The sequence below is a fragment of the Chionomys nivalis genome, chromosome 18 (assembly GCF_950005125.1).
Source record: "Chionomys nivalis chromosome 18, mChiNiv1.1, whole genome shotgun sequence".
Taxonomy (NCBI): domain Eukaryota; kingdom Metazoa; phylum Chordata; class Mammalia; order Rodentia; family Cricetidae; genus Chionomys; species Chionomys nivalis.
In genome coordinates, this window is record NC_080103.1 from 7,730,512 (window position 1) to 7,742,641 (window position 12,130).

At 44.6% G+C, this 12,130-nt stretch overlaps 1 protein-coding gene across 1 annotated transcript in view; it reads left to right on the forward strand.

The window, feature by feature from the left end:
- Positions 1-9,924, forward strand: part of LOC130889910 (hornerin-like) — a 72,832-nt gene extending 62,908 nt beyond the window's left edge. The window contains exon 3 of the mRNA XM_057793843.1: positions 9,407-9,924. Within this exon, the coding sequence (XP_057649826.1) occupies positions 9,407-9,924 (518 nt within the window). The remainder of the gene's footprint in view (positions 1-9,406) is intronic.
- The last annotated feature ends 2,206 nt before the right edge of the window (positions 9,925-12,130 follow it).

The window sequence follows — 12,130 nt, forward strand, 5'->3', positions numbered from 1 at the left end:
GACACCTGGTCGGACAACTCAGTCATCTGAACAAAGCAAACCTTTAAACTATGTGACTCTCTGAGGCAGCAGCATTACAGTCAGTGGGAAGAGAACACACAAGGGCCTAAGGTTATTAGCTGCCTTTTTCATTTTTCCTAATCTATGCTTTTCTTAAGCATGTATAGGCAGAGCCCTTAGGAAGTCATAGTTCAGCAGGAAGGAGAGTTGAGGGGGCAGCCAGGGAGTAAATGTCACACAAGAGGTAACAACATAGTGTGGAAAGGCATGGCCAAGAGGCGTGAAAACACATATATGGGGGGGGGGCACATTCTCAAGTATCCGTGCGTAGGTCGCTGGGCCCCTTGCCTGCACCGTGAGGCACAGCTATTGTTCTAGATGGAGAATTTTGGCAGGTTTGGGATGATAATAACAGTAATAGTTATCATGTGTTAAGTAGCCCTCTGTTGGGGATCACACTAAGACTTCCACATGCTGAGCTGTGGTGTAGCTCAGTTTCTAGACCATTACTGCACATAAAGGAAACCCGGGTTCTAGTTCACTGCTGTATAAACGGGGCATGGTGGTACATCCCAGCCCTCTGGAAATGGAGGCAGGGGATCAGAAATCCACATAGCAAGTTCAAATCCAGCCTATGCCACAGAAGACCAAGTCTTAAAAATTGATATGAAAAGCAGCTAATAAGCTTTACTACTGCTTTGTTCCAACAAGTTTTGCTTACTTGCTTGCGTGATTTTGAACCCCTAGAGGTTTGGCCTGGGCCTTTGTGCATGTTAGGCGTGTTCTCGTAGTTCCTGGTAGACATGTTCCACTGAGCTGCATCCCAGCCGTAGCATTTGTGATCACGACAACCCCATACTGCAGAAGTCATCACGAGACTCTCCAAAAGGCTCTTCTGCTTACAACCTAATGGGGGAAACTGAGGCTGTAATGGGAAGAGAGGAGGCAGATGTGAGGTCTATTGTAAGTCTAGAGAAACTGGTCTGCCACTGTGACCTGCATTATTCCATACATTCCGGGAAGACTTAGGCAGAGGGACACAACCGTGTGACCAAGATATCGTAACAAAAGCAAGCAAAAGCTGGCTTCTGAAGGGGAGATGCCACACGAAGCAGGAGCTACTGATCTGGCACTAAGGACCCATGCGAGGAGTCACTTCCAGGTGACAGGAAAATGTGAGTGTATCACAATGCAATGGTTGAGTTCCAGGTGAGTGAGCAAGTGTGAAGCGGGCAGGTGGCAAACATCTACCTTTGCATGGCGTGTCTACAGCAAGACATCGCCTTGCCTGCTCACTGAATGAGCCCTTCCGGTTCAATGAGTTTGAATACAGGATCAGAAGCTAGAGCTTTGGACTCCAGATGAGTCTCCTCCTCCCCTCGCACAGTGCAGTTCCTATGCTTTACATTATAAATGTCTTTCACTGAACGTGTTATTATCATTTGTTTGCCCACAGCTGAAACCCATGGCACCACTGATGGGTTAGAGATAAACATTCAAAATCATGATCCCCACGAAAGACAGAAAACGCGTCGTCTTTCCCGCTCTGGAGTCAACCTGGCCACCTCCTCTTCTGTAAGATGCTCTGCTCTCGGAGGACTTGTCTGTGGAGTTAGGGGGTTAACGATGGGTTATGAGAGGCCACATTACAACAAGTGAAAATGCAGCTTTAGAAACACCTACTATGCATGACCCATGTTCTCAAGACTCAAACTGATGGCAAAAATCACAAGGTTTTCCTGTTTTTCAGACAGGGCAAGCAGGGCAGTATCTCTCCTCTGTGGGTGGCTAGTGTATTAAATAATAATAATCTCTGCTCATAAAACCATGGAACTTCTGACACACTCCACCAACGGAAGCTGGAATCACCTCAGCAGTACACCGGTGGAACTCAGCATCTCTGGTACCTAAGTGAATTTCCAGACATTGACTAGATATTGTCGGAAGAGAAGGGTGCAGGCTCCCCGTGCCAGACCTAGACCAGACAGTTTCAACCATGAGCACACAGGACCCTGCAACAATCCCAGGAACCTGGGGTGTTGATTCATGTCTGCCTGTCCCTCAGGTACATCTCCTCTCTACCTTGGATTAGATTATTAAATGTGACTACAGAATAGTGTGTGCCATAGACAAACTCCCAGGAAAACATGCCTGTGTTGGATAATTTAGATCTGCTTAAGACATCCCAGGCCATCCTTAAATTATTCTGCCCCCACTGAATACTGAGATTCAAGCATATACTAGTCGCATCCATTGTAAGCAAGCTAGATTCTAACTATAGCTTTAGTGTTGACTTTTTGTGTAATACTATATGATCTCATGAAAAAAAATCTTCTTTTTCTTTTTACTAGATTAAATTTTTTTTTGTCAGAGATAAGAAAACTACTGAATGAAGCCTACAGGACTTATGGTATAGAGTTCTGGTCCTTCCAAGCCGCAGCTCAACCTTCATACACTTGTTTTCCAGAGCAGATCTTCCGGTGCAGGGTCAGGCTCTGAACTCCTGTGGATGCCACCATGAGCAGCCCGCCATGCTGCACAGAGAAATGGAGGCAGGTACACACAGAGGCAGACAGACACCTGCTGGGTTTGTCCAGCCCTGTAAACACGTCAAGACAAAACCCTTCTACTGCCGGTTACTCCCTCATCCCCACTAAGCTCTGAGCTGTAGCCAACTTCCCCCTGTTCCTTCTACAGGAAGGTGTAAGAAACATGATTCTTTTCCTGCAGGGTAACTGTGGCCACATGGATCTTTTATGACCACAACAAGGGAACTGGGGTTTAAAGGTTATGCGTAGGCGGGGCTCTCATGGCAAAGGAGTGTGGTAACTAAGCCAAGTCATAGCTGAGACACACAAAGCGATCTGAGGCTGTGGGAGGGTTGGCATTAGGAGCAGGGGAAGAGTGCTTGTCTGGGCTTGTCCCACTATAGGGGAAGAAGCAGATCGGTGAAATTCCACCTTTATTCCAACTATGACCCTCAGCTCTCCAAAATCTTCTTCCCAGAATCCTCTCTCCCCCTGACAGGAAAGACTTCCTGACTAAACATTTTGACAAAAGGATAAATGAACAAATAAACGGCTGAACCAGTGAAGGAAAATGAAGAGAACTCTTCCTGGCCCCGGCCCCAGTCTTCCACCCTGTTTGTTCCTACGCCAAGCGTGTGTTAGGTGGACCTGACCATAGGTGTATCACTCGAGCATTAGTTGACCTTACTTATGGGACCAAGTAACAAGTCACAGAGAATCCACCAAAGCCCCTAGGCCAACCCCAGTGGCCTGTGACCTCTAACCCATGGGCTGAAATTTGTTGGCGAAAACTCCAGATTATTCTCCTTACACAGTCAAGCCAAGTTGGTAAATGACTTGCTCCTGGTTCTTTTTTCTTATTTTCTTTTTCCCTTTTTTTCTTTTCCTGGCAGAGTCTTATTATTTTAGTTTAAGCTGACCTTGAACTCACTCTGTAGCCCAGGCTGGTTTTGAACTCCTCACCTTCTTCCTGCCTTTATCCCTACCCACAAGTGCTGGAGCAAGAGATTAACAGGTGTGTGCTGCCGTACTCAGCCTGTCCACCTGCTTTTCTCTCTGTGATCTCTTGACACCCTGGATTCAGCAGAGAGAATAAGACCTGGGCGGGAGTGTGGAACAGCAAACATCAACTCTTCTGGAAGCCGCAGAATTGATACTTGCCAAGGATGGCTTGAACATCAACCCGCTTGCATCTGAAGCAGAGCGAGAGGAACTCTATGATCACAGTTCTCAACCTCTTTGGGGGTCACCTAGGACCATCAGAAAACACAGATATTTATATCAGTAGCAAAATGGCAGTTACGAAGTATCAATGAAAATAATTTCGTGTTGGGGGTCACTTCAACGCGAGGGTCTGTATTTAAGGGTCGCAGCACTGGGAAGATTGAGAAGCACTCTCTATGGGTTTGATTCTCACCCGGCACTGACTTCAGCTTGCCTACTTCAGACTACCTTACACACATCACAGATGAACCAGCCACCTGTAAGTGATTCCTCTGAGCCTCATAACACCTCAGGAATGGCCTCCCAGTTGACCCTGAGAGACTGGACATATAGTTCTATCTATGGAACAAATAGGGTTCCTCTGTCCCTTCTGTGTGTAACGTCTTCATGCCGGCTACCATTCCTTGGACCTTTTGACATTATTGTGGTCCAACAACCTCACCTTCCTGTCCTCATGTTGTTCATACGTCACAAGAGTCAAAAACTTACAAACAGACTGAATCTTAAATGAGAACTGAGTGTCTATAGACTTGAAGAGGTAGAAAATCACCCAGTTCAGTCTGTCGCTAAGGGGACCCAGTACTGTGGCAGGGTCATAGGCGAATACAAGGAAAGGGACACGGAAGTCTCTGTCCTCAGAATTTATGACCTATTTCAGAGGTAAGAATTACACATAGGAAACAGGAGCTTGGTGTATGCTTTATTATCTACCCACAGCACATGAACTAGAGAAAGCCACCCAGCTTCTGCAACGAAGTCTGCCTTGTAGAGGACAGAACTTGTAGGAGATGAATTAAGATAAATCTTCTCTTTCCCATAGCTCGGATTCCGGTGATACTGAGACTGGATATAGTCATCCGGGGTTCAAACGAGAAAACGATGAAAGGGCAAGCATAGAAGATTTCTCACGAAGTAGACTTGGAAATGTTTTATAGAAAAGGTAACTCAAGTGAGTAGCATCTTTATAGATAAATGTAGAAAGAATAAGTCTCAAGAGGAATAATCAGTGTGAAAAAATAGAAAGAAAGAAAGAAAGAAAGAAAGAAAGAGAGAGAGAGAGAGAGAGAGAGAGAGAGAGAGAGAGAGAGAAAGAAAGAAAGAAAGAAAGAAAGAAAGAAAGAAAGAAAGAAAGAAGCTGGATGTCATGGTTCATACCTGGAACCCCAGCACTAAGGGAGGAGAATTGTGAATTCAAGGCCCTCAGTGTAACATAATGAAAATCTATATTTAAAAAAAAAGGAAAGAAAAGGAAAAGGGAGAAAGAAAGAAAAAAGTAAGAAAACCTAAAATTGAAAAGATTTGTTCACCATAAAGGTCTTAAATAGTATGTTAAGAATTTTATATTTAGTCGGGCAGTGGTGGCGCACGCCTTTAATCACAGCACTTGGTAGGCAGAGGTAGGTGGATCTCTGGGAGTTCGAGGCCAGCCTGGTCTACAAGAGCTAGTTCCAGGACAGGCACCAAAGCTACAGAGAAACCCTGTCTCGAAAAACCGAAAAAAAAAAGAATTTTATGCTTGTTGGGTAGTGGTGGCACACACACACCTTTAATTCCAGCACGCCAGAGGCAGAGGTAGGTGGATCTCTGAGTTCAAGGCCAGCCTGGTCTACAAAGTGAGTTCCAGGACAGTCAAGGTTACACAGAGAAACTCTGTCTCAAACCTGTCTCAAAAATCCAAAAAAGAAAATAAAAATTTTGTCCTTTGGGCTTCTGTAGACTACTAATTTATTTATTTTTTTTTTTTGTTCTTGGAGAAAATAGCAACCTTGGGGAAGTGGAGCATTAGAAACACAAAAGGGGGGTAAATGTGCTCAAAACACACTGATGCACGTATGAAATTCTCAAAGATTCAATTCAGTATATTTAAATTAAGATAAAATAAAATAAAAATTCATCTTGAGAAAAGAAAATTAATCTGATAGTATGAGAAATATATTGGAAAGGAAGATGCAGACACAAGATGAGTAGTGACCTACACAACAACCATCCTAACAACACTGAGAACCTGTGCTGAGTAAGGAGGAGGGAGGAAAAGTGAAGTTCACACAGAATACCAGCATGCAAAGGTTCCTCCAGTTGTTAATTCGACCCCTTCCCTCAGTTTATACACGGGGACAATTGAACCATGACATAAGAGTGTCTTTTCCACATTCACCATGAGTCAGAGCCTTGAGGGAAGAAACCTTCAAGTTTTTGAGCTACGAGCTCTTTGGTGTACTAGGGTGATGAGCTAGAAAGGTTCTGGGGAAAACAGATTATCTAACTGCTTCACCTCCGGCAGCAAATGGAAACGCACGGGCTTCCTTCCGCACATCACATACAGGAGTTCATTCAAATACAGCTGACAGCAGAGATTCCAGGGAGCAAAGAAAACACTGATCAAGTGAAACCCTAATAAGGCCTAAACTACAATGAAAACTTCACAGATTGCAAAGCTTCTTTTCCCCTACCCAGCTTCCTCCACTCTGACTTTACCTTGGGGTATATGCATTCCTTTGATCAACAAATCTTTATCAGGTGCCTATTACCAGAAGTGCTTTGGTAGCTGCTGAGCTATAAGTTGTGCAAGACCCTGGGAGCCTCAAAACAACAGAGGTAGCTCCCCATCTGACCTTTGCTCTGCCTCTCGACAGCTCAACTGGGCAGGTTTTGCCTGTTGTCATCCTCAAGCCAGGGCATTTAAAACAACCATCCCTCCTCATCTTAAGACAACTCTAAACACCTGGCCTTTACTCAAAAAGAAAAAGAGAGTTCCCATATGACCCAGCAACTCCACTCCTAGATTAAGAAAAGTAACAAAAACATAGAACAAAAACAAAAAATAGCTGATTATTCATGGCATCATTGCGCATAAGAGTCCAAAAGTTGAGCCACCCCAAATGTCCATCAAAAGCTGGATGGATAAACAAAGTGTGGCTCGTTCATATCCTAGAAGTATTTCTTTGAACATAGCAGTGAATTAGTTATACATGCTACAAAATAAATAAACCTTGAAAACATTATACTAAGTGAAAGCGACGGAATAGGCAAATCTAGAGAGACCCAAAGTTTTAGCAACTCTCAAGAATGGGGTGAAGAAGAGGAGATGAATTGGGCACAGGATTTCTTTTGGGTTACAAAAGTGTTCTAAAGTTGGGGCCTGGAGAGCTGATTCGATGGCTAAGCGTGTAGACTGTTCTTGTAAAGGACTAGAGCTCAGGTCCAGGTCAGGTCCCAGGTTAAGTAGCTCACAATCCCAGCTTCAACGCTTTCAGCTTCCTCTGCCGGTGCCCAAGAACACCTGCCCCCACGTGTACATACCCAAACACACAGGCACATAATTTCCAATTAAAATCTTTTCTAAAAGTATCCCAAAATTAGATTATGGTAATAGCTGGACACTATAGGGTGTTGAGCCACACACTTTCAGTGGTGACTTGTATGGTTTATAAATTATCTCAAAGCTTTTCTTTTTAAGCTGTCTCGTTATGCAACTGGGGCTGGTCTCAAACTGTCAGCAGCCTTCCTGCCCCAGCCTTCCAAGTGTAAGGATTACAGGCATTAATCAGCACTATAAACTTCAAGTAAGACCATTAGGAAAAAGAAACCGGGCTAGATGTAGTGATCCAGTACTGTATTCACGGGTGTAGAGGCAAAATCAGAGAATTATTGCTAATCCAAGGCCAGCCTGGCCTATATACGAGGATCCAAGCAAGTTTGTTTAACAGTGAGAACCTATCTTTAGAATCCCCCCCCAAAAAAACAGGAGAATTGCCATGAGTTCTAAGCCACCCTTGTGTATTCCCTTACAGCCTGGGTTACAGAGTCAACAGCACCAAAAACAAACAAACAAATAAACAAAACACCCCAGAAAGCTAATTAGAAAGATCTAAATACTGGCACCTTAAAGACATCTGTTTGGGTCTGTAGCATTATTAGCCATATTTTTAGGAATTAAAAATTCCATAGGTCAAGCTCAGCAACAGCTTCAGACACTTACGATCACATTTCAGCTGGGGGTATGACAGAGCGTGAGGTACTGGAGAGGAGAGAGATGGTGCTTAGAGTATCTGTAAGAGGCACAGATACTTGCTGGGGTAAGGATCTAGAAACACTGTACCCCAGGACCCCCAGGCTTCCTCCTTTTGGCTAAGAACACACTTTCTGAGAACACACGGCTAAGATTATCGCTGAGGCCAGCACTGCCTAAAAACCCACTGACTCCTACAGATGGCATTTAGGGAAATGACCTATAATTAGAAAGGTAGCTCACTGAATAGAAGACTTAAAATGGCAATTTATTTATGTAAAAGATAATAAATGACCTTTGAATATCAAGAAATCTCAAAAGAGTTTTGTGTCTATTAATTAGCCCCACTGCTCTCTGGAGGATGGTCATTTTGACATGCCTAACTAGCACTGGGCAGGAGCCTTCCCTCGGAATTCAAACAGCCGTCTCTGGGATTCAGTGGGCTTTATCTCACTAAAGCTCCACCCAGCATTTCATCAGAAGAAGGGAGTCTGAGAGTTGTGTGATAATCATCTCTGATGATTTGGCCAAAATACAGCAAAGAATCTTCCCGAAAAATCCATTAACTCAAACTCGTGTCTGTCAGGCCCAGCAGGCATATCTTCATCTAAGGTAAATGAACACCAAAGGCTTGAACAGGGTTGAGAATCAGACAGGGGAATGATGGGATGGCTTATCTAGTTAAGACACTTGCCACCTGACAATGTAAACCTGGTAACCTGAGCTCCATCCGCAGAGGCTGCGTAAAGGTGGAAGGAGAAGAGAGACCCCATAAATTGTCTCTGACCTCCACATGTGTGCAGTCCTCAGCACTGCCAACTACCAACGCAGAGGGTTGTGTTTCCTATGGAGAGTCCTATACATGATTGTCTGTTTGTCTCTCTAAGGAGAATGCAGGGACTTGAAGTGTTGAAACTATTTTTCGGCCCTGGAGGAACAATGGAAATAAAAGATGTTGGATTGGCTAAGGAAATTCTCGTTTCAATGCTAGGTGTCCTCACAGGATATTTTTAATGAGGTATTTTGTTCTTCTCACTTTAGTCTGTGTGGGAAACTGTTTCTTTCCCGGAGGAATGGGAAGCAAAACAGGTCTGGGAAGAAGGGCTTTGGAATGAGGAAGACATGAGATCAGACCTTAGCTAGGAGCAGGCAGCACAACTCTGAACACATTATTTATCTTCTCTTGCCCTTAGTTCCCTTGTATAGAAAATGAAGATAATATTCCCTCCTCTGTGTCTTACTTTGCAGTCTAGCAAAATAGCATATATTGAAAAGCTTATCTGAAGCTAGTACGGGAGACTACAGCAGCTGGTACTTTCAAAGCCTCCTACCTTTCAGCATCAAAATACACTGAGAAACCATAAGCAAAATGGAGTAGGTCTTCATGGAATTTATATGATGGCAGGGCAGCCATGACTGCTGACTCCATTTTCCATCGAGTAAGAGCAAGCCTTCATCAAACTGTGATAAAGCAGAGTTAATATAAACTTAAATCCCTGCCAGGCCTGAGATTGGAATCACAGAATGGCAGAAAGTTGCTTCCAAATGAAAGTTCACACCTTCTACAAAGTTCCTCTGCCCAGTGTTACCCAGAACACCTATAATTCCATCAGTGCGGGGCAAATACACTGTTTGCTTGTTTGAGATAAGAATCTTGGTCCCGCCGCCACACTTGCTACCTTGAGATACTTCGCGGGTTCCTCCCTCTTTCCTTTCTGCCACCGCCATGCCATCCCAACTGAGGAAGACCTGGAAACTCTGGGGCCACGTGAGCCACGGCCATGGCTGCATCGCAAGCATCCAGGAGGACCTGGGAACGCTGGAGGCATGCATCACCTCAGGATCAACTTCGACAAATATCATCCAGGTTACTTCGGGAAAGTTGGGATGAGGCATTACTGCTTAAAGAGGAACCAGAGCTTCTGCCCGACTGTCAACCTGGTCAAACTGTGGACGCTGGTCAGTGAACAGACCTGGGTTAACGCTGCCAAGAACAAGACCGGAGCTGCTCCCATCATTGATGTTGTGCGATCAGGCTACTACAAAGTTCTGGAAAAGGGAAAGCTCCCTAAGCAGGCCGTCATCGTGAAAGCCAAATTTTTCAGCAGAAGAGCTGAAGAGAAGATAAAGAGTGTTGGAGGTGCCTGTGTTCTGGTGGCTTAAAGCCACTCAGGGAGGCCAATTAAATGCTAACATTTTCAAAAAAAAAAAAAAAGAATCTTACTATGGAGCCTAGTTTGTCATCAAATTTATGATCCTCCTGCTGTAGCCTCCCTAGCACTAACATTATAGACATGAAATTTTAATTATTTCTAACTCCCCAAACCTACCTTTCTTCCTATGTATTTTACTGCCTAGTGGGGTTAAAAGATTCAGGGTTTTTTTTTTTTTAATGATTTATGTGTATGAGTGTTTTTTGCCTATATGGGCCTGTGTACCATATGCATGTCTGGTGCACACAGGGGCCAAAAGAGGACATCAGATCCTTTGGAACTGTAGTCACGACTACAGATAGTCGCGAACTACCATATGGTGCTGAGAGCCGAATTCAGTCCTCTTCAGAAGCATCAGGTGCTCCTAAGTGCAGAGCCATCTCTCCAGCAACAAACTAAAGGCCTTTGAAAATGAGAACTGGGGAGGCCAAGGAGATTGCTCAGTTGACAAAGTGCTAGACCCACAAGCATGAGGGTCTGACTTTGGATCCTCAGCAACCATGCCAAAATCTAGCACGGCAGCATATGTCTATAATCCCAGTGCTGGGGAGACAAGCAGGGCCAAGCCCTGGGGCCTGCTGGTCAGCAAGTCTAGCAAAAATGGTGAGTGCCTTGGGTGTGGTCACATACTCCTTTAGTCCTAACACTCAGGGGCTTTGAGGCCGGCCTGGTCTACAAGCTGAATTCCAGGACAGCCAAGAGATCCTGTCTCAAAAAAGAAATATATGAACTCTGGTTCAGTGAGAGACTTTGTCTTAAAACAGTAAGGCAGGGAAGCCGGCCAGTGGTGGTGCAAGCCTTTAAATTTTAGCACTCAGGAAGCAGAGGCAGGCAGATCTCTGTAAATTAGAGGCCAACCTGGTCTACAGAGTGTGTTCCAGGACTGGTTCCAAAGCTATAGAGAAACCTTGTATCAAAAAAACAAAAACAAACAAGCAACAGCAACAAAAAGGTAAGGGCCATCTGGGAAGACAACTGACGTTGAGCTCTGTCCCGTAATCATATCTGTTCACCCGGAGAGACACAGCTACCCACACGTAAACAAAGAACAGGAATTATGTTTTCACCCTGTGCCTACAAAACAGCCTTCCATGTGCTCACGAGTATCCAATGAATATCTGACTGGGAGATTCTGACCACGCTAGAGAGCCTAAGTGTTAAGTGAATTCACGCACTGAAGATCCTACTTGTGAGAGCGGTAATTCTGCGGCAGCATCAGACAAAGAGCACTTCCTGTTTCGCACCTCGCACCAGAAAAAACCCCACCTGCCACGCATCCCAGGAACGTCCTACAGTATTGCTCTCTCTATGGCGATATCTGTTTTCTTCACTTCCTATCCTAAATGCCCTTATTCACCTCTAGGATTAGCCCACTGCCTTGAGATCTTCCATCCTACTAAGTGAGAAGAGAAATAAAATATAGGACACTAAACATAGACGCAAAAGCAAGAGTCTCAGCACTAGCCAGTTATCGGGTCAGGACAATATGGCAAGATCAGCTGTAAAGGCAGGACAGCAGCCTTCAAAGGGCAGAGACCTGGGGAATGCCAGTGGAGGCTCTCGGTCTTGGGTTCCACCAGTCTCATTCAGAAGTTACATTCCTTCATTATAGTGCAGTCCTTTTAGTCACCTAGGTTGAATCGGTGGGATGATTCCTGGCATCCCCTTTCCACTCACCAAACCCGTTCCATGTTTCATCCATCCAGCCATCCTCCTACACTTGCTTCTCACCAAAGCCACATTATAGATTCCTATCTGGCCTCCCTGTTCTGACATTCCTCTTTCAGGTCCATCCATTCACCGCAAACGACAGTGATCTGTGTACCCCAGGCTGCCCGGGCACTTCCACTTTTAGCACTCGTGTCTAATCTCAGGAATTCCTCAGCTCCAGATTAACGGAGACAACTAGTCACACCCTGCAAGGAATTTACAATCTCCCCCAAAACAATGCTGACAACAAGACCAACAAAACACTCAATTAACATTTATCATTAAAATAAACCCTTAAATTGGGCCCTAGACATCTTCTATAGAATGCAAAACAGTGCATATTAGCCAGGTGTAGTGACACACCTGGAATCCTAAAAGCTGAGTGGCTGAGGCAGGATGATTGTCTGAGTTTGAAGTTAGCCGGGTCAACACAGTAGATCGTACCT